General features: G+C 38.0%; 1 protein-coding gene across 3 annotated transcripts in view; it reads left to right on the forward strand.

Moving 5' to 3' along the window:
- FCHSD2 (FCH and double SH3 domains 2) overlaps positions 1-22358 on the forward strand; it is a 304862-nt gene that overhangs the window by 268214 nt on the left and 14290 nt on the right. For all 3 annotated transcript variants that reach the window (XM_029206970.1, XM_029206969.1, XM_029206971.1), the window contains one exon: positions 9305-9466. In XM_029206970.1, coding sequence (XP_029062803.1) covers positions 9305-9466 — 162 coding nt within the window. The remainder of the gene's footprint in view (positions 1-9304; positions 9467-22358) is intronic.

Below are 22358 nucleotides of genomic sequence, written 5' to 3' on the forward strand. Positions count from 1 at the left end.
TAGACATTAAAAATAACACTGCGGGGCTTCCCTGGTGGCGCAGTGGTTGAGAGTCCGCCTGCCGATGCAGGAGACATGGGTTCATGCCCCGGTCCGGGAAGATCCCACATGCTGCGGAGCGGCTGGGCCTGTGAGCCATGGCCGCTGAGTCTGCACTTCCGGAGCCTGTGCTCCACAACGGGCGAGGCCACAACAGTGAGAGGCCCGCATACCGCAAAAAAAAACCCACAAAAAAAACACTGCAACTGTCCAGCCTTCAACGAGAATATGTTCTTGTTAGGAAGGCTTAAAGAATGCCCAAGATAACTAAGACTGTAAAGCATAAGTGCCAAGGAGTGGTCCACACGAGTAAACTTAACCCTTAAGGAACCCAAAGGACACAGAGGTCACTGTGGGAGTTGTTAGGACAGGTAACACAAAGAGATAGGACTTAAGATGGATATTGACAGATGAAAAAGGGATAGCACAGACTTATGCCATGCAACCTCAAGAGGCAGAACTTGAACTGAAAGAAGGTAGGAAGGAGGCAGATTTGAGCTTGCTACTGGGAAATACTTTCTAACAGATCTGCCCAATGGCAAAATAAGCTGCCCTAAGATACAGTGCAGCACTATAAGTGTATAAGAAGACTCTATACAAGAAATTCTTGTATTGGGTTGAGCATTAATCTAAGCTAGTGATTTTCAAATACGCTCTCAGATCTCTAGAGGTTTTGAGGCAGTATTTCAGTGATGGGGGCGGGGCAAGGAGTGGGGGTTGGTAGTAAGTGGAGAGGCAGCATCAGCAAAGACAGGGAATATGAGCATGTTTCTGGCACAGCCCCATGGAAGTGATCTGAACCAGAAGAGGCTTGCTATCTTGCTATCTGCCTGGTCTAGAGAAGCCCCAGTAACCCCAGCTCGCCTTCATTCCTGGCACATGATCCACAGCCTCCATAGTGAAGAGAGCAGAGTGAACAATAACTAGCCATTTTCCTCACTGAATTCAGGGTCATGGCTAAACCACTGCCCTAGGGTTCTGGCCAAGCACGTTGGCAGGCTCTTGCCTAGTTTGAGAAACGTTGGCTTGTGTAGAAGAACTTTTCTTGTTCGTTTCTCCAGACTCTGCGTGAAGCCAGTTTCAGAGCCTTGACAGAACAGGACAAGTCTCAGAAGTTTTCTGAAGGGTGTGTTCTCTCTTGTATTTTCCATTTCCAGACTTCATCCATGGTGTCACTGTCTGGTACCCTACCTCCACCATGCCCTTCAGTAGTAGCAGTAGTCTGCATTTAGGCTGAATGACCTGTTATTTCCATGAATGTGCTAAACTGCCTTCTGTTTGTTAGCTTAAAGCTAAAAATATGAAGTGAGAGTCCCACAACAGAATGTCTCATCTCTCCTAATACTAGTATTTAAGTCTGCAGTCTCAAAGGTAATTTTCTTACCAAAAATATGCAATATGCTAAAAACCGTGATGCCAGATCAATTATCTCAGTTTTGAATATCTGTGAAATAGTTTATCCTACTGCTATCTTAAAGCAATCTCTTACTTGATTTCCACTTATCAGTTACAAAAAATAACCCAGCTAAAATTAGATGGAAAATATGAGGGTAGTATTAGAGTATTATTTACAAGATTGTCATAGTGAAATTTTTGCATAGACTAGACCACAAGAGCCTTCAGAGGAATTGACAGTAATGGTTTCAATAGATTCTCTTTTTCTTTTTTCTGCCTGTGTATCATTTGTATTGGATTTTCTCTTTCCAGTCAATAGTTATTATAAATACTTCCACAAAAGAGAGTAAACTAGTTAAAATTCCATTATGTCCTTTATGTTTGGTTTTTAACTGCCGCAACATGAATGCTACCGTCCCTTGTTGATTAATCTGCTTTATCCAGTATTTTCTATAATGTGTTTCCATTCAGTGTTGCTAATTAGGATAGAAACCTTTGTGGCACTCAGTAATAGATTAAAGAAATTTTTCCAGTCCTAAGAAATTGAAAATGTAAATGGCCTGTGCTTTTCCAAAGAATAGGAATAGTATACTATTTCCAAAGAATAGTATAATAGAGGTTATACAGTGATTAATTAATTATTGGCTGGTTAATTTGGGGACAGACTCACTAATTCATTAGGTTAACAAACACTTAATGAGTATCTGCTGCGTGCCAGATACTGATGAATATACTAGATATACATTGATGAACAACCTATTGTTATATTGTTATGATCTCTACGACTATCACAAGAATATTTGTACTAGCTGTGCTACTCTTTGCAGCCCCTAATTTAAGAATTGGATTGAGGCAATAACTGCTTAAATTAAACTTTAATAACAATTTTCTTAACCTGGTATTTAGGTATTTGAATTTTTTGAAATGCCTTTTGTCATACGGATACACACACATTCTTGATCTGACATATCATACCTATTTTTAAGGTAGCTTGCCAAGAAACCAAGAGTTTTAAATGCCCTTTTTGGAAGCTGTACATGACTTATGTTTCAGGATACAATTATTTTTTTGTGTGTTTAAATTGTACCTTTATCTGGGTTGAGGGCAGTTTTTTCTCTTTTTCAACAGTGAAATGTTTAACACAAAGAGGAGGAAGTTAATGTAAGAGGTCAAAGATACCCAGAAATTTTTAATGATATTTTATACATGTTAGGTATTAAGGTCTGCAGGAGGAACTATAAACTATATGACTCTTTCTCCAAGATATTAACTAAATTTTATGATCTGAATTGAATGTTCATTTGAAAGCCAAAATACATGGTATCAAATGAATTAACAAAACCCAAACTAAAATCACTTCTTGTCTATATAAACACATTTTAATAGACACCATTTTTTTAAATTATCATCTCATAAGTTTCTCTTGTACATGAGGAATTCAAAATTACAATGTCACTGTTGTACTTACTCAATGACTCAAAAATGGTAAGACCCTTGCCATAATGCTATAAGAGAAGTCGAAAAACCTCAGCTGCATAAAATGTGAGGCCTCATTACTACAAGGTTAATGAAATGCTAAGGGTGACCCTGCTATAAAAACAAAATTTCCAATCATATTATATCCAAATTTATATTACCTCCAGACTTGTTATTGTGGGGTTTCACTGTACTCTTATAATGTAGTATGTTAGTAGACCTCTTAACTAACCACTTTCTTCAATTTTTATTGTGAAAATTTTCAAACATACAAAAAAGATGAAGAATAAATATATATTTTCCAATATGCTAAATTCAACTATTAATATTTTGCAATATTAAATTTATGTGTTTATTTCTATACTATAAAATGGAAGTTAAGTTTAAAGGTCTGACTATAGTCTATATTTTAGGCAAGAATACTTTATAAACGATGCTGTGTTTTTCATCACAGTATGCTTTTATCAAGTTTTCTCATTACTGATGCTAAGAATAGTCACTTTCAATTCAGGTGGCACTACCAAATCTTTCTACTGTTAAAGTTCTTTTTTCTTTTTCCATTGCAATTAACAAGTACTGGTCACCTCTAGGGACAGCAAATGAGTATTTTTCTCCCTTTCTTAAGTATTATTACTATGTCATGGAATTTTAAAAATCAACTTTATTAAGGCATAATATACATAAAATAAAATGTAGCCATTTCAAGTAAACACTTTAATGTGCTTTGATAAATGCGCACCCCTAAATATCCACTGCCACAATCAAGATATAAAATATTTCTGTCACCCCAGAAGGTTCTTTTGTGGCCAGGCAACAGCTGATCTGCTTTCTGTCGTATAGGTTAGTTCAACTCCAACAACATGAATATAGATCACTTGATATTGTCCTATACATCGCATATAAAGATGACCCCACACACTTTTATCCAGCCTTATTTTTTATCATAATCTCAGTTTGATGAGTTATTATGTATTCAAGTTCACTAATCTTTTCTTCTGTAGTGTATAACCTGCTATTAAGGCTATCCTGTGAATTGTGATTTCAGATATTACATTTTTAGCTCTATGAATTATATTTGGTTCTTTATATCTTCCAGTTCACTCCCATTTATCTTCATGTTGTCCTTTAAATCCTTAAGTATGTTTATGATAGTGACTTTAAAGTCCTCATCTACTCATTCCGTCATATCTGTGATTTCTGGCTCTCTTTCTATTGACTGATGTTTCCTTTGGTTATGGCTCATATTTTTCTGCTATTCAAATACTTAGTACTATTTTTTACTGAATACTAGGAATTGTGACTGTTTGGCTGTTGAGTTTCTGGATTCTCTTTTCTTATTTTAAAGCCTGTTGAGTTTCGTTTGGGCAGCCAGCTCAGTTTGATCTGTTCAAGGCCTGTTTTTAAGCTTTGGGTTGGTTTAGAGTAGCCTTTCCAGTAGGGCTAATTTAGCCTTATTACTGATGAATTTCCTTTCTGCAGTTTCTTCTTTTGCCATGAGTATCCAACAAGGTCTCTGGTCTCTCAACTCTGGCTGGATGGAACTGCAACATCTTTCAGCCCTATACAATCTCTGGGAGTTTTTCAGTTCACAGCTCCACGGTAGATGTTCTTTCCCCAGTACTTATTCTTTACAAAGTCTCCTCATGGAGTCCCACCTTATGTATTTCGATTTATTATAGATTTTTATTCATTTAATCTATTTTCAGTATTACAGTTGTCCTTCTTTAAGCCCAATATTGTCTAAATTTGGCCATTGAGAGTCCATTTAAGCTGATTTCTGTGTCCTTTTGACATTACTCCCACTAGTCTTTGAACATTTTTTGCTTTCTAGCACAACAAGCTATCTTAGGCTCACCTTGTATTTTCCCTGCCCAGACTTAGAATTAGCCTTTTCTCCAAGAAGCTCTGCTTTCTTTTAATATAGAATAGTATTTAGACACCAAAGTCTAGGTGCTTATTGTTATGGGTGTCATTTATTTCTTGGCCCTTCCTTTGTTGTTAGAGCTAGGAATTTTTTTTTAATCATGAGTTCGTATTGTTATTTTCAATTCAAATTTAAAATTGGAAAGATTTTATTAAACTTCTTTATTTTATATTTATATCTTTTTATCTTATATTGAAATTTTAAGTTCCTAATAATATTATACGATATTTTATTTGCCTTATCCTACATCTATATTAAACGGTTTCAAAATTACAATGCAAATATTATTAATAGTAAATTGCTGAGTGAAATTTAAGATTTCTTTGTAGAATATATCTCTACAAGGGTTTCTGCTTCTGATAATAAGGGGCTAGCTTATATCCTCTTTTAGATAACAATTATTAATAAGGGTAAAAAATATTTAAAATACCTATTTGATAGAACTGGAAAATGACCCAAAGCATATAAAATCTAGAGGGGAAAAGACTCTTCAGAGAATGGGACTATACGTGGTGACATTTACATTTTACAGCTCTTTGTGAGGGGCTGTACAACTAAAATTCAAGCAGAGAAGGGCTTCCCTGGTGGCGCAGTGGTTAAGAATCTGCCTGCCAATGCAGGGGACATGGGTTCGAGCCCTGTCCCAGGAAGATCCCACATGCTGCAGAGCAACTAAGCCCATGTGCCACAACTACTGAGGCTGTGCTGTGAGCTACAACTCCTGAACCCCATGCACCTAGAGCCCCTGCTCCACAAGAAGAGAAGCCACTGCAGTGAGAAGCCCGCACACTGCAACAAAGAATAGCCCCCACGCCCAGCACCGAATACCCAGCGCAGCCAAAAATAAATAAATAAATTTACTTATTTATTTTAAAAAATTCAAGCAGAGAGCCTAAGTCTTTCTGGCTTGAGCTTGGATGTCAGGGAGTTCTCAAATTTGCATATAAATAACCATCCAAATCCTTGGCTAAACCTAAATAGACATGTGCAGCAGAAACTCCAAGGAACTTGGCAAGAAACAACAGCTAGGGCTTCCCTGGTGGCGCAGTGGTTGAGAGTCCGCCTGCCGATGCAGGGGACAGGGGTTCGTGCCCCGGTCCGGGAAGATCCCACATGCCGCGGAGCAGCTAGGCCCGTGAGCCATGGCCGCTGAGCCTGCGCGTCCGGAGCCTGTGCTCCGCAATGGGAGAGGTCACAACAGTGAGAGGCCCATGTACTGCAAAAAAAAAAATCTAAGTTTGCAAATACCATGTTCCTCAATTGTTTGGTAAAGTACTGATAAGAATAAATCTTATGAAAACTAGATTACTTGGATTTGAGAAAACAGAATATACTTCTCTCTCTCTGTCTCTCTCTGTTTTCTTTGCTTTAGCAATTAAATGATTTACATTTATAATTTCCAAGAAGAGGTTTGTTGGTTCACTTATTTTTCAAAAACATTTCATTGCTTATATTAGTTTAAAATGCATACTAGAATGGTGCTGAGACAACTGGATATCCACATGCAGAAGAATGAAGTTGGACCCCTACTTCACACCATATAAAAAAATAAACTCAACTCAAAATGATCAAACACCCAAATATAACAGCTAAAGCTATAAAACTATTTTAAGAAACATAGGGATAAATCTTTGTGACCTTGGATTAATTTCTTAGATAAGACACCAAAAGCCCAAGCAACAAAAGAAAAAAATAGATAAATTGGACTTAATCAAAATTTTAAAACTTTTATGCTTCACAAGACACTATCAAGAAGTGAAAGACCCACATAATGGGAAAAAAAATATTTGCAGATCATGTATCTGATAAGGGACTTTGATCTAGAATACATCAAAAACTTACAATAAAAAGACAAAGGCAAAATAAAAGCAGTAAAAAGACAGCCCAATTTAAACATGGACAAAGGTTCTGAGTAGACATTTCTCCAAAGAAGATATATAATGATCAGTAAGCACGTGAAAAGATGACATCGTTAGTCATCAAGGAAATACAAATCAAAACCACAGTGAGATACCACTTCACACCCACTAGGATGGCTAGAATCAAAAAGGGCAGACATTAACAAGGTTTGCCAGGATGTAAAGAAATGGTAACCCTCACCCTGCTGGTGTGATTGTTAAATGAGGTTGCTGCTTTGAAAAACAATGACATTTCCCCAAATGGTTAAACATACCATTACTTTATGACTAAGCAATTCCAGTCCTAGGTATATAGCCACGTGAAATGAAAACATATGTCCACACTAGAACTTGTATACTAATGTTTGTAGCAACATTATTCATATTAGCTGAAAAGTTGAAACAACCCATCACCTGACAAATGGATAAACAAAATGTGTTCTACCCACAGTATCCATAAAAAGCAATGAAACACTGATACATGTTACAGCATGGATGAACTTCAACAACATTATGCTAAGTAAAAGAAGCCAGACACAAAACACCATATATTGTATGGTTCTATTTATATTAAATGTTCAGAATAGACAAATCTATAGAGAGAGAGGGTAGATTAGTGGTCCCATAGGCTACAGGGAATAAGTGATAAGGGAGCAATAACTAAAGGATATGGGGTTTTTTTTGGAGATGATTAAAAAATTCTAAAATTGTACTACTATATTTAAAATGGATAACCAACAAGGACCTACTGTATAGCACAGGGAATTCTGCTCAATATTATGTAACAACCTAAATGGAAAAGAATTTGAAAAAGAATAGATACATGTATATGAATAACTGGATCACTTTGCTGTACACCTGAAACTATCACAAACATTGTTAATCAACTATACTCCAATAGAAAATAAAAAGTTTTAAAAAAAAATAAAATTGTGATAATTGCACATATCTGTGAATATACTGTAAGCCAATTGTATTATACACTTTAAATGGGTGAATTGTATGATATGTGCACTTCATCTCAGTAAAGTTGTTACCAAAAAAATTATTAGAAGAATAAGATTTTTACAAGACCGTTTACCAAATAGTGTGCCTGCAAGCCAAAAACTTTATATAAAGGTCTATATGATATCCAAAACCATTGAATTGCGTACTTGAAAATGACTAAGATGGTGAATTTTATGTAATATGAATTTGTCTCTTTTTGTGTGTGTGTGGCCACACCATGCCGCACGTGGGATCTTAGTTCCCCAACCAGGAATCAAACCCGTGCCCCCTGCAGTGGAAGGGCAGAATCTTAACCACTGGACCACCAGGGAAGTCCCTTTATCTCATTTTAAAATCTTAGGAATACAATATAAATTCAGCAATGAGAGCTCAGTGAAACAAGTCAGATGTCAGATCCTTTTTGATACCAACTCCCTCAGCAGAGAATCCAGAGAGTGATCAAAATCGCATACCAGAAGGGCTCAGTGAGCATACTTGTTTGTCCAAGATGTCCACAGAAGGCCATCAAGTGAAGGTCCTCAAAATTATCTCAGTGGAGCCTTCAAATGTTGAAGGAAGAGACAACCACTCTAGTATGAGGAAGAATGAAGCTGAGTTTACTACTTGCTAAAACAAAAGAGAATGATACTTACAAAATACAATCTTTCTGACAAAGTAGAACCAATGCAAAGGGTTTTGAGAAGTGTGGATTTCAGGGATTGGCAGATTTTCAAAACTGGGCATGTGTTACAGACTAGTTTTTAACTGGTGTGTAGGGATTGATGGACTGTTGGAAGCAGGAGTGGAAGCTTAGCTGCTGATGATTACTGGAGTGAGGCTGTGGTTGATTGGCTGCCTTGCAGAAGCTTGGGGCTGTCACAGATTGGCTGACTCAGAGGCATGGCTATTGGAGTAAAGCAGTTACTGTTTGATTAGGACAGGTTTAAACTAATTCTATGATTACTTGCTTATGGCTTGGAACAAGAGCCAAAGAACAGACAGTGTTTCCTTTTCTTGAATTTGGAGCACAGGAACTTTTTATTCTCAATATCTTCTGTTTCTGACAGCTGCATCATAATTTAATATAAAATCTGTACTCAGTAGGCAGTCAGGAATTGTGGAAGTTTTTAAGCAGGGAAGTGACTGATGAGATCATTCGTAGACTTGTAAAAGATGGATTATAGAGGAGAAGAGAAAGTCCAGGAAATGGGTTAGAAGGCTGTTGAAAATGCTAAATTTTGGGATGTTCTGAGGCATAGCCTTATTAAAAGGAAAGGAAAGCAGACTTTATGGTGCGTTAACATCTTCCTTTTGATAAGTTATATTTGATGTAACTTGTCAAAATGCAAGTGAGCGTTTTGCCATTGTCAGCAAGCTCTGATTCCTGTTCTTGTGTTCCCTTCCCTCTTCCCTTCTTCCGCTGTTCCTCTCTCCCTCTTGCCAAGTGAAAAATTAACATCTATGCCAAGGAAGAATTGCTAATGAACATCAAGATTGTTCTAATTAATAAATCAGGAGTAACTTAAAAACAATCAATTTGAGGAAAAAATGCTCTGATTTCTGACCATTTTCTTGGTTTTCTTAGATAATTAAGTTGAAAGCTGAAGCCCGGCTGGACCTACTAAAGCAGATTGGTGTTTCCGTGGACACATGGCTAAAGAGTGCAATGAACCAAGTGATGGAAGAACTGGAAAATGAGCGATGGGCCCGCCTTCCTGCAGTGACCAATAATGGAACGTTACACTCGGTACGGTTTCTCTTCTTGGATACGATGGGCTGACTTCACTGGAGGATGCTATTCTTTGACTATGTAGCCAAACTTGATAATAGCCAAAATTTTAAAGAAAAAATAATGGTTTTGCTAATGGTTTGGGGTTTTTTCCTTTAGTCTGTCACTAATTGAGTTAAATTTAGTGCAGGAAAGCGAGAAGAAAAACATAGTGCTTTTCTTAAAATGTGCAGTGAAAAGTATGTTATCACTAGTAGCTTTATCATTATCCCACTCATGAAGTAGATATGTTTCTTGTCTGGAGGTAGCAGGATAAAAATTTTAGTCTGATGTTTCCAGAGTTTTCAGAGGTCTTCCCAGGGTAATGAAAATAAACATCCAGGGAGTTGTAAACAATTGTAAAGAAGGGAAAGGAACACAGTCTGTGGCTTAGTCTGTTTAGTTCACAAGGGCTGTCACACTCTGCTCACAGTATCTTTCATCAGGGAGACAGTGCTGCAGGTATAGTTTTACAAACAAAGCCAGAACTCAAGCTTAAGTTTTCTTCCTCCAAATCCAGGGCTTTTTCCACTCTGATGTCATCCAGTTCAGCCTTAGTTTTTCATCCTGGAGATCTGAGTATCAGAAAAGTTCAGTGATTTGCCTGATACTACATAGGTAGATATGTAATGCCTCCCTGGTCAAACTGAAGTGTTTTCTGCTGCTTTCTCCCTACCCATTATTCTCTCTCATCCAGTTTATTTCCATATGGCATTTATTACAATCTATACTTGTCTTCTTCTTTTCTTTTGTTTATTGTCTATCTTCTCTCGAATGTAATTTCCATGCCTACCTGGTTCACTGCTCTGCACAGCAAAGTGCCTGGCACATAGTAGGTACTCAATAAATGTCTGTTGAAGGACAGAGAATGAATTGATAGATAGATGGAATGTAGCAAACTAAAAGCTAAAACTCTAATCTTCCAAATTTCCACTGTATCCATAGTGCCTCTTCATTGTTTGTGCCTTTCAGATAAAAGGAATCCTTGCTAGAGAAATAGGCCAAAGTTTAAGAACATTCCTGGAAGTTTTATCAGTTTTTTCACATAGCATTCTGATTTTCTAATGAGAATACACTTGCATATTTAAAAAGGATTGTGTGTGGGTGTGCATATGAAGGAAAAACAATCTATTGAAGGTTTATTTTTATTTCACTATTAATGGTAATCTAACTGGGGGTAATAAGCACATATCACCCACATAACTTTGGGGTTAGAAGAACTTGCCCTGTTTCTAGTACAGCAGAGTTGCTCTGTCTCATGGAATGTCTCTTACTGTTGCATCTTTTAAAAGTCACAATTTCCATCTAATTCAGGTTATTCTGTTGAACAGAACTTATGACGATGGCAAATTCCAGGCACATTCGTGCTTTTGGCTTCTTCAGCAGTACTGTTGGCAACCAGTCAAACACATGATTTTCCTCAGACTAGCACCTTTTCTAACTAAATCAACTGGGTAGGCACTTATCACTTATGTGCCTACTTCCTGGGCAAATTGGAGATGACTTGGTCTTTCTCCTCAAAGAGCTTACAAGCTGGTAGAGCAGACAGATTTTTATGGATCTTAACAATACATGGCAGTGTATGACTGAGCTATTGTGTAGCAAACTCGAATTGCTAACTCCTAACTCATCAACACACCTTGGAAAAAGTCTCTGGGTTTCAGAGATTCTAAGATCCCTTCCAGCTCCAAAATCTCATGATTTTGTGAAATGCTATCAGAAAAGCTTAATATACCTCATTTTATTGCACTTCACAAATAATTGCATTTTTTAATGAAGTGAAGGTTTCCTTTTTCATTATTATTATATTTGTTATGGTGATCTGTGATCAGTGATCTGTGATGTTACTACTGTAGTGTTTTGGGGCACCATGAATCTTACCCATTGGGATACTTAATTGATAAATGTTGTGTGTGTTCTGACTGCTCCCCCAACCAGCCATTCCTCTGTCTCTCTCCCTCTTCTCTGGCCTCCCTATACCCTGAGATGCAACAATATTGAAATTAGGCCACTTAATAACCTACAAAGTGTTCAAGTGAAAGGGAGAGTTGCACATCTCTCAATTTAAATCAAAAGCTAGAAATGATTAAGCTTAGTGAGGAAGGCATGTTGAAAACCAAGATAGGCCAAAAGCTAGGCCTCTTGAGCCACAGTTAGCCATGTGTGAATGCAAAGGAAAAGTTCTTGAGGGAAATTAAAAGTGCTACTCCAGTGAATACATGAATGATAAGAAAGCAAAAAAGCCTTATTGCTGGTAGAGAAGAAGTTTTAGAGGTCTGAACAGATGATCAAACCAGCCACAACATCCCCTTAAGCCAAAGCCTTAATCCAGAGCAAGGCCCTAACTCTGTTCAATTCTATGGAGGCTGAAAGAGGTGAGGAAGCTGCAGAAGAAAAGTTGGAAGCGAGCAGAGGTTCGTTTATGAGGTTTAAAGAGAGAAACAGTCCCATAATATAGAAGTGCAAGGTGAAGCAGCAAGTGCTGATGTGGAAGCTACAACAAGTTATCCAGAAGATCTAGCTAAGACCATTAATGAAGGTGGCTGCACTAAACAATAGATTTTCGGTGTAGACACAATAGCCTTATTGTGGGAAAAGATGCCATCTAGGACTTTCATAGTTAGAGAGAAGTCAATGCCTGGCTTCAGAACTTCAAAGGACAGGCTGACTCTCTCGTTAGGGGCTAAAGAAGCTGATGATTTTAAGTTGAAGCCAGTGCTCATTTACCATTCTGAAAATCCTAGGGCCCTTAAGAATTACGCTGAATCTACTCTGCTTATTCTCTGTAAATGTAACAATAAAGCCTGGATGACAGTGTATCTGTTTACAACATGGTTTTCTGAATATTTTAAGCCCACTGTTAAGATCTGCTACTCAGAAAAAAAGATTGCTTTCAAAATATTACTGCTCATTGACAATGCACCTGGTCACCCAAGAGCTCTGATGGAGATGTACAGTGAGACTTATGTTGTTTTCATGCCTGCTAACACAATATCCCTTCTGTAGCCCATGGATCAAGGAGTAATTTTGATGTTCAAGTCCTATGATTTAAGATATACATTTCATAAGTCTATAGTTGCCATAGATAGTGATTCCTTTGATGGATCTAGGCAAAGTAAACTGAAAACCTTTTGGAAAGGATTCACCGTTCTAGATGCTATTTAGAAGATTCGTGGGAAGAGGTCAAAATTTCAGTATGAACAGGACTTTGGAAGAGGTTGATTCCAACCCTCATGGATGACTTTGAGGGATTCAGGAATTCAGTGGAGGAAGTAACTGCAGATGTGGTAGAAATAGCAAGAGAACTAAAATTAGAAGTGGAGCCTGAAGATGTGACTGAATTGCTGCAATCTCATGATAAAACTTCAATGGATAAAGAGTTGCTTCTTACGGATGAGCAAAAAAAGTGGTTTCTTGGGACTTCCCTGGTGGCACAGTGGTTAAGAATCCACCTGCCAGCGCAGGGGACACAGGTTTCAACCCTGGTCCAGGAAGGTCCCACATACCGTGGAGCATATAAGCCTGTGCGCCACAACTACTGAGCCCGTGCACCCTAGAGCCCACATGCCGCAACCACTGAGCCTGCGTGCTGCAGCTACTGGAGCCCGCGCGTCTAGAGCCCCTGCTTCGCAACAAGAGAAGCCACTGCAATGAGAAACCCATACACCGCAACGAGGAGTAGCCCCTGCTCGCCACAACTAGAGAAAGCCCATGCGCAGCAATGAAGACCCAACGCAGCCAAAAAAATAAAATTAATTAAATTTTTTTTAAAAAGTGGTTTCTTGAGATGGAATCTATTCCTGGTGAAGATGTTGTAGATTGTTGATATGACAACAAAAGATTTAGACTGTTGCATGAACTTAGTTGATAAATCAGGGTTTGAGAGGTTTTCCTCCAGTTTTGAAAGAAGTTCTACTGTGGGTGAAATGCTACGAAATAGCACTGCGTGCCACAGAGAAATCGTTCGTGAGAGGAAGAGTCAATGAATGCAGCAAACTTCAGTGCTGTCTTATTTTAAGAAACTGCCACGGCCACCCCAGCGCTCAGCAACCACCACCCTGATCGGTCAGCAGCCATCAACATCTAGGCAAGACCCTCCACCAGCAAAAAGATTACGACTCGCTGAAGACTCAGATGATGGTTAGCATTTTTTGGCAATAAAGTATTTCTTAAGGTATGTAAATTTTTTTAGACATAATGGTATTGCATGCTTAATAACTACAGTATAGTGTAAACATAACTTTTATGTGCACTGGGAAACCAAAAAATTAGTTTGACTCACTTTATTGTGATAATCTCTTTACTGCGGTGGTCTGGAACCAAACCCATAATACTCCAAGGTTTGCCTATACCAGCTAGAAAAAGAGGAGAGAAGTTTGCCTCATGAAGGAAATGTCATTAAAGATAGTCCTTGAAGAATTTTAACAGGAGATAAAGAAAGCTTCTGAGTATGAAGGAAGGAAACGAAGGAGATGTCCCTAGTATAGTGTCTGGCAGTGAGTAGTACAGTCTGGTTGTAAGTGTTGAATAAATTGGATATTTTTGACAACTTTCCCAAAACAGCAGCTCATCTAGAGACATGTCATCCTCTGTGAAAGGAGCATTTTGCAATCCCATTCCACTCTTTCTTTCCTCTAGTCACTCTTACGGAGCCTGTGTCTTCCCACTTTCGGCTGAGGGATATAACAATATAAATAAAGGAAAAGTGTAGGCATAAAATAGTTTAATGAAATCCCAATATTTATTTAAGCTGATTTTAAATGACAGCCCTGAAATAATTTAGAGGGATTTGTATCTCTTCATACTGACAGCTGGCTGGCGAGGGGCAGGGAGCATAAATACACATTCTGAGGGCCAAATTATTTCTTCCATTATAGATGCCAACAAAAGCATTAGTCATCAGGTTTAGAATTCCCTTCCATCTGGAAAACATGGTTAATAGTACTGTTAGACATTACTAGTGTAAAGTACCCTATAGAAGATAAGTGTTTTTAAAATATAGAGTCTGTTTACCTTATAGAATAAGGATAGAACTATATTTACTCGAGTATTAACTCTTTGCCTTCTGTATTATGCTGTGGTACAGAATATAGGATTGGGAAGGAAAAAAACACAGAATATAGCAATTTTTTTTAAACGGAGAGCATTCTACTGATATAATTATTCAGTTGATGGTTAACCGGAGTCTACATACAGCTTCCTATGATTGGATTGCTGCTAGTGACCCAGTCACCCTTCTGTCACTCATCCCTCCTTTCTCTTATTTTCTTTTTTTTTTTGCCAGTCTTAGAATTGTATTTTGGGGGGGCACAGGGTGAGGAACTTGAGAGAATCAACCCTTGCATTTAGAGCACCAGGACTTGAAAAGCCAAGTGCAGTTTTGTAAGTCAGTATTTTAAATAATGCAACCTCTACCAGAATTTCTTGTTTTTTCTTCATCTTCATATTCTCGGAATAGGAATACTGATAGGCCTGTTTTAATTGTACAGCAAATGCGGGTGCAGTGCAAGTTCAAAACAAGTTTGGGAGCTGGTTTACGTGAACCTGAGTTAGTTGCTTTGCGATCAACACGGTTTTTCATTCACCAGAATCTCGTGGGGCTTCTGGCTGAAGAACTTGCCCTCGTTCCTTCACCTCCGGCCGTTCCTATCCATCTTCCAACGTTTTTTGGTTGTTTTTTTTTTTTAAGTCTTGGTTTTGAAATCATTTCTTCTTGCCAGGCCTCTAACCGGTTCTGTCAGTGGAGGACCCCTTCTTTCTCCCACTGACGAAAACAGGCCCTGCGCTGACCCTGAACCTGAGATTTGGGGGTGACCCTTCATGCTGTGCAACTCTGACCTGCCCCTACTGAGATTTGGGGTGTGGGGGTGACCCCTCCACTGCATAACTGACGTTGCCCCCACACCCAGGTTGGTCTCTGGGCCTTTCCTTCTCTTATTTTCTTGCCTTCTCTTACTCAAAAACCCATACCCAGTTTACAACCTAATTTTGAAATTATGTTAATTGTAGAGTAGAAAGAGTTATATAACTAGATAATAAAAAATTAGGAAGTACGGTAGAGGAAAAATGACAAAAGCTCCATCCTTATAACACCACTGTTAGCAACTTGATTGAATTCCTTCCTCTTTCTACTATTCCTTTTTGAACATATTTATCATAATAAAGTTAATTTTGTATATTTTTATTTAACATTCCATATTGATGGTTGATCTTCATAATCATCCTTTTCATGTCTATAGTATTCCATCAGGAATGTGTTCACTTAACTGTTCTCTTTAGGTTTAATATTTAGATTGCGTCCGCATATTCTAAATAATACTCTTTAAAACATTTGTATGGGGGCTTCCCTGGTGGCGCAGTGGTTGAGAGTCTGCCTGCCGATGCAGGGAACACGGGTCCATGCCCCGGTCTGGGAAGATCCCACATGCCGCAGAGCGGCTAGGCCCGTGAGCCATGGCCGCTGAGCCTGCACGTCCGGAGCCTGTGCTCCGCAACGGGAGAGGCCACAACAGTCAGAGGCCCACGTACCGCAAAAAAAAAACAAAAAAACAAAAAAAAACATTTGTATGCATTTTTTTTCATGTTGGGGATTTTTTCTGTAAGATATGTTCTTAGAAGTAGAACTACTGAGTCAGAGATTTTTAGTTTGAGGTTGGTTTATTTTTGTTCTTTCTGCTCTTTTTTTCCTCCTTAGATTCTCAAACTATAGCTGACAGTGTTTACATAACTTCCTTGTCTTCAGCCACTTCCCCCAACTACCATGCCAAGGCATCCGGACAATTACTCTGTTGTATAGCCTCCCTAAGTATATGAGCATTTTGCAGAGTTGCATAGAAGTAAATTCTAGGGGACTTCCTTGGTGGTCCAGTGGCTAAGGCTCTGTGCTCCCAGTGCAGGGGGCCCAGGTTTGATCCCTGGTCAGGGAACTAGATCCCACATGCATGCCACAAATAAGAGTTCACAGACTGCGACTAAGAGTTTGCATGCCGCAACTAAAGAACCTGCATGCCGCAACAAAGGTCGAAGATCCCGTGTGCCGCAACTAAGACCCAGCGCAGCCAAATAATTAAATAAATAAATATTTTTTTAAAAATCATTTTAAAAAAAAATAAAAGAAAGAAGTTCTAACTCTACTCATTATAAAGACCATGTTGAATATGTGTTTGAAAGACAAGAATAAAGATTTTAAACCTTTAGGGTGCTAGTTTGGTTCCCATCTGCCTCAATAATGCCTTATAGTCCTTGCATCCAACAGGCTTTGTTTTTGTAATACAAAAATCTGTTTGTTGGCTTGAGCTAAATCCCAAAGAAAGAAACAATGGATTTTTGTAATGAAATAAATGTAAACTGTAGAAAATAATGGAACACACCTGCAACAATCTTCAATTGCTTTTATATTTACTGTATTTCCAAATGGGCAGTTGTCTTTTTATTGGACTAAACTCCATACTCAAAATGTCCACACTTTTAATGAAACTAACATTTCAAATTCCCAGTAACATCAGTTTAATTCAATTCAGTAAGCATGTATTGAGCCTGCACTGCTCATGAGACCCTTTGCTAGGTGCTGGGAATTACCTATAATGTCTGTTGAATTGGTGTCCACAGATTGAGGGAACAACTCTCACTTACTGACAGCCAAGACCAAAGTAGGACATTGAAAAAATGTAGAGCATTTCACTTCTAAGAGAAGTGTCTCTGACTGTGTTATGTTCTTTGACTTTCTCCATAGCCATAATAACAAGTAAAGTACCTGACGCAGATCCTTACATATATTACATGTTCAAAAATATTAATCTGAACCTCAAGATAAGTTGTCTACTCCAGTTCTACCAACTAGGCTTAAAATACTACCAAAAGGAGGGAATTCACATTGGTAAAGCATCTATTCTGTACCAGGTTCCATGTCAGGCACATTCATACATTATTTCAGTTAATGATCACAACCATCCTGAATGTATTTATAGATGAGAAGATAGATTTAGAAGAATTAACTGTCTCACCCAACAGTATACAGCTAGTAAGTGGAGAGAGCTGGGATTAGAACCCAGATATGCCTGCCTCTAAAGCACTGCTCTTTACTATACTTTCTCATTCTGTGGGTGACCCTTTATTCCTCTAACCTTTATCATGATTCATTTCAATTGCTGTGCATTTTTTTCCTTTTTTTCTTTTAAGCATCTGGTGAATCACTGACTGCCCTATTTTTATATAATGAATGGTCTTATAGCATCTTCAAATACTGTGTGGCCAGTTGTCATTAAAATTCCCAAGCTTTACTGATATTTTTAACAGTTTCACTGAGGTATAATTGACATACAATAGATTACACATATTTAAAAGTGTACAATTTGTTTTGTCTGACTTCTTTCACACAGCATGATTATTTTGAGTATCATCCATGTTGTTGCATGTATCAATAGTTCATTTCTTTTGATTGCTGAGTAGTATTCTATTGTATGAATATACCACAATTTGTTTATCCATTCACCCTGATGATGGGCATTTGAGTTGTCTGGGGCTATTACAAATAAAACTGCTATGAATGTATGTTTGGTTGGGTCATACAGAGGCTATATGTTTAACATTTTAAGAACTGTCAGGCTGTTTTCCAAACCGGTTGTACCATTTTACATTCCCTTCAATAGAGTACTAGTGTTCCAATTGTTCCACTACCTTGCCAATACTTAGTATGGTCAATCTATTTAATTTTAGGTATTCTAATAGGTGTGCAGTAGTGTATCATTGTAATTTTAATTTGCATTTCACTAATAATGTTGAGCATCTTCTTTTATGCTTATTTACCATCTGTATATCTTCTTCAGTGAAGTGTCTGTTCAGATCTTTCAACCATATTTTATTAGGTTGTTTGTTTTCTTTTTATTGCATTTTGAGAGTTCCTTTTATACAAATCCTTTATCAGATAGATGATTTACATAATTTTCTCCCAGTCTGTGGCTTGTCTTCTCATTTTCTTAACAATGCCTTTCAAAGAGCAAAAAAAATTTTTTTTTTTTTTGCGGTACACAGGCCTCTCACTGTTGTGGCCTCTCCTGTTGCGGAGCACAGGCTCCGGACGCGCAGGCTCAGCGGCCATGGCTCATGGGCCCAGCCACTCCGCGGCATGTGGGATCCTCCCAACCGGGGCACGAACCCGTGTCCCCTGAATCGGCAGGCGGTCTCTCGACCACTGCGCCAGCAGGGAAGCCCCCTGTGGGAGTTTTTTAAACAACAAATGCAATTTCTTTAATAGAGATAGGGTTATTCAACTTATTCTTCTTGAATGGACTTTGATCATAGGTATCTTTCAAAGAATTTGTCAGTTCCATTTAAGCTGCCAAATTTATTGGCATAAAGTTGCTCATAATATCTTTTATTATTCTTTGATTGTCTGGAGAATCTGTAGTGACATCACTTCTCTTATTCCTGATATTGTTTATTTGTGTCTCCTCTTTTTTTTCCCTGATCATCCTACTAGAGGTTTATCAATTTGATGTATCTTTACAAAAAGAAAAACAGCTTTTGATTTCATTGACATTTTTACCTTGTTTTTCCATTTTTTATTTTATTGATTTCTGCTCTGGTTTTTATTATTTCCTTTCTTCTGATTAATTTGGATTTAATCTGCTCTTTCCTAATTTTTTAAGGTGGAAGCTAAGGTCACTGATGTGAGACTTTCCTTCTTTTCCAATATAGGCATTTGGTACAAACATTTCCCTCTACATGTTGCTTAAGCGCCACCACACAAATTCAGATACACTGTGTTATTATTTTCATTCAGTTTTAAATATTTTCTAATTGGGCTTTTAATTTCTTCTTTGTTTCATGGGTTGTTTAGAAGTATTATTGAATTTCCTCATATTCGGGAATTTTACAGATACCTTTCTATTAATGACATAATTTATTTCCATTGTGGTCAGATAACATACTTGAATCATGTTAAATTTATTGAGACTTGTTTTGCGGCCCATTATATGGTATATCTTGGTAAATGTTCCATGTGTACTTGAAAAGAATATATAATCTGCTGGTGTTAGCTGTTATGTTCTATAAATGTCAATTAAGTCAAGTGGGTTTATAGTGTTGTTCAAGTCTTCTGTATCCTTACTGATATTCTCAGTTCCCTACATGATGCCCTGTGCCTTATGAGGTTTTCTGCTCTGTTAAGAGGGAATAGGAAATATTCCCAGACTTATGTGAATGCTGAGGATTGTTCCCTCTAATCCTTTGGGTGGTTCTTGCTGGCTTCAGGTAGTTCTTGACATATATGTGCTGATCAGTACTTAGCTGAAGACTTGAGGGAGACCTCTGCAGATTTCCAGAGTTCTCTCTATGCATTTCTTCATTACTCTACCCAGCAAACTCTAGCCACTTTGACCTTCCTGAATTCCCAGTTCCATATCCTCAATTCAGGGAGACCACCATCCTTTTCTTGGGTTCCCTCCTGCTATATCTCAGCTTGGAAACTTTTTTCATACAGTAAGTTGGGGAAATTGTTTCCCATCCACCAAGGATCACTAACTTTCATCACATGATGTCCAGTGTCTTGAAAACTGTTCTTTCATATATTTTGAACAGTTTTTTAGTTGTTTCTGGAAGGAGTTTAAATCTGGTCCCTAATATTATTCCATCTTGCCTGGAAACAGAAATCCATTTTGCTGATATTTTCAACATCATTTTTTATAATATACTTGTGTTGTGTCTGGAATGATGTTCACTGTGCTGACTTTTCTGTCTAGATGGAATTCAGAGGCTCTGCTGGCCAGTTATAGGGAGCTGCCTTCCTCTGTGCTGGATGTCACCAGATTTTTTTAATCTATATTCTCCTTTTCTCATAAAAACAATAATGATGTATTAAGTACCTCCTATGTACCAAGCATGTGTTAAGGGTTTAAGTATTGCCTCACTTAATCCTTATTATAACCTTGTTAAGAAGTAATTGTCTTCATTATAGAGATGAGGTCATTGAAGTTGAGAAGTCAAATAATTTGCCCAAGGTCATATAGCAAGTAAATGGCATAGTCAGCATTCAAACCCAAGTCTGTCAGATCCAGGGACCATAAAGCTGATGAAGCCCTTCAGAGATAATTTTGCTGAATACAGGAGGTCAGCTACTAAAACCAACTTGGAAAAGTTCTTTTCTGCCCTTGCAATAAGAGTAAGCATTTTATAACATCTAAGAAAGGAAAAATATTAATACAGCTAGAAAGAATAGTTTTGATTAAAATTCTGTCAGATGACAGGAAGGAAAAGGGATGTGAGCAGTTGTTAAGAAACAGGAAGAATGTGATTTTAGAAATGCTGGGTCAAGAAGGCATTGCAACAGCTAAGTTACAGAGGGTGGAAGAGGAAAAAGGAAGAAATTGTCCTGAGATGACATACTTTGGAAAGCTGCTAGAGCAATGCAAAAGCATGTGGCAGTGACCCCTATTGCTGTCACTGCAACCTTTCAGTCCCTTCCGTGAGAATCAAAAAATGAACTCAAAATGAAGGAGAAAGAAAGGAACGTTTAGTATCAAACAACGTTGCCAAAATGAAATGTATTGGATTGATTCCCAGTGCCAAAGCACAGTACATACTAACATTCCTTATGCTATATTTTTGGAAACATGTTCTACCCACATTGGCTTGAATTTTAGTTTTTATAGATGTATGAGTATTTTGTTTTGTTTTTTGTAATGTCTATAACCTTTACTAGAATATAAAGGCAATGTCTTCCAAGTATATATAAATATGTTTAAGTTAGTTTTACGGCAGTTTCCTGCATGTGAACCTCATCTTTTATAAGACACCATATTGGAAAATAATAGAATCATAAGCCTGAGATAATTTGAAAGGTCAAGATTTGAGTCTATTTTGTCATTGACCTGACTGACCATACATGAATATTTGTAAGATAAGGCATGTGAGGCACTCAGCTGTGGAGAATTTTCAGTAATAGTTATAAATGAGACTACTACAGGGGATTTGAAATGGAGGCAATAAATGTGACAAGAAATATGTACTATTTATTCTTCAGGAACCCTCTCCTTCACCCAGTTCTTTAGAATTTTATTAGGTAAATAGCAGGTGAAGAGAGTCTTTTAAAATGTCAGTGATAATTACACAAGAGAAATCACATTAACTCAATAAAGAGTAGAACTTGACATTATAGGCAACTTATACTTTTTGACTCATTGAATCTCAGGAAATCTCTGACCTTCTTCTCAATTCACCCTTTCCATATTCACAGGGCCCTCTGTGCACTTAGCATTTGGTTGTGCTCATTTCCCACTCTAGGTTGTGAACTCCTGCAATGCAGACAGCATCCTTCATTTCATATCTAAGAGCCTAGTTTAGTGTTCAGCATATAGTAGATATTTGGTATTCTAATTAATTGTTCTACTGTAAGGCCCAGTTCTGACTCTCCATTCCTTATATCCTTAATGTGTAAGCATTAGTGCCTTTGCATGTTTAAACATAGGGAAAAGTAGCCAAATAAGTGTTTATATGTAGCTAGAAGCCAAGAAACCTTTGAGCCTATTCTGTTTCTTCTTTATTGGATTTTTAATCTAAAAAGTAAAACAGGGGCTTCCCTGGTGGCGCAGTGGTTAAGAATCCCCCTGCCAGTGCAGGGGACACAGGTTCGACCCCTGGTCCAGGAAGATTCCACATGCCTCAGAGCAACTAAGCCCGTGTGCCACAAATACTGAGCCTGCGCTCTAGAGCCCGTGAGCCACAACTACTGAGCCCATGTGCTACAACTACTGAAGCCCACGCACCTAGAGCCCATGCTCCGCCACAAGAGAAGCCACCTTAATGAGAGGCCTGCGCACCGCAATGAAGAGTAGCCCCCGCTCGCTTCAACTAAAAGAAAGCCAGCACACAGCAT

Source organism: Monodon monoceros, unplaced genomic scaffold, assembly GCF_005190385.1.
Source record: "Monodon monoceros isolate NGI ecotype Baffin Bay Population unplaced genomic scaffold, NGI_Narwhal_1 Super_Scaffold_7, whole genome shotgun sequence".
NCBI classification, from domain to species: domain Eukaryota; kingdom Metazoa; phylum Chordata; class Mammalia; order Artiodactyla; family Monodontidae; genus Monodon; species Monodon monoceros.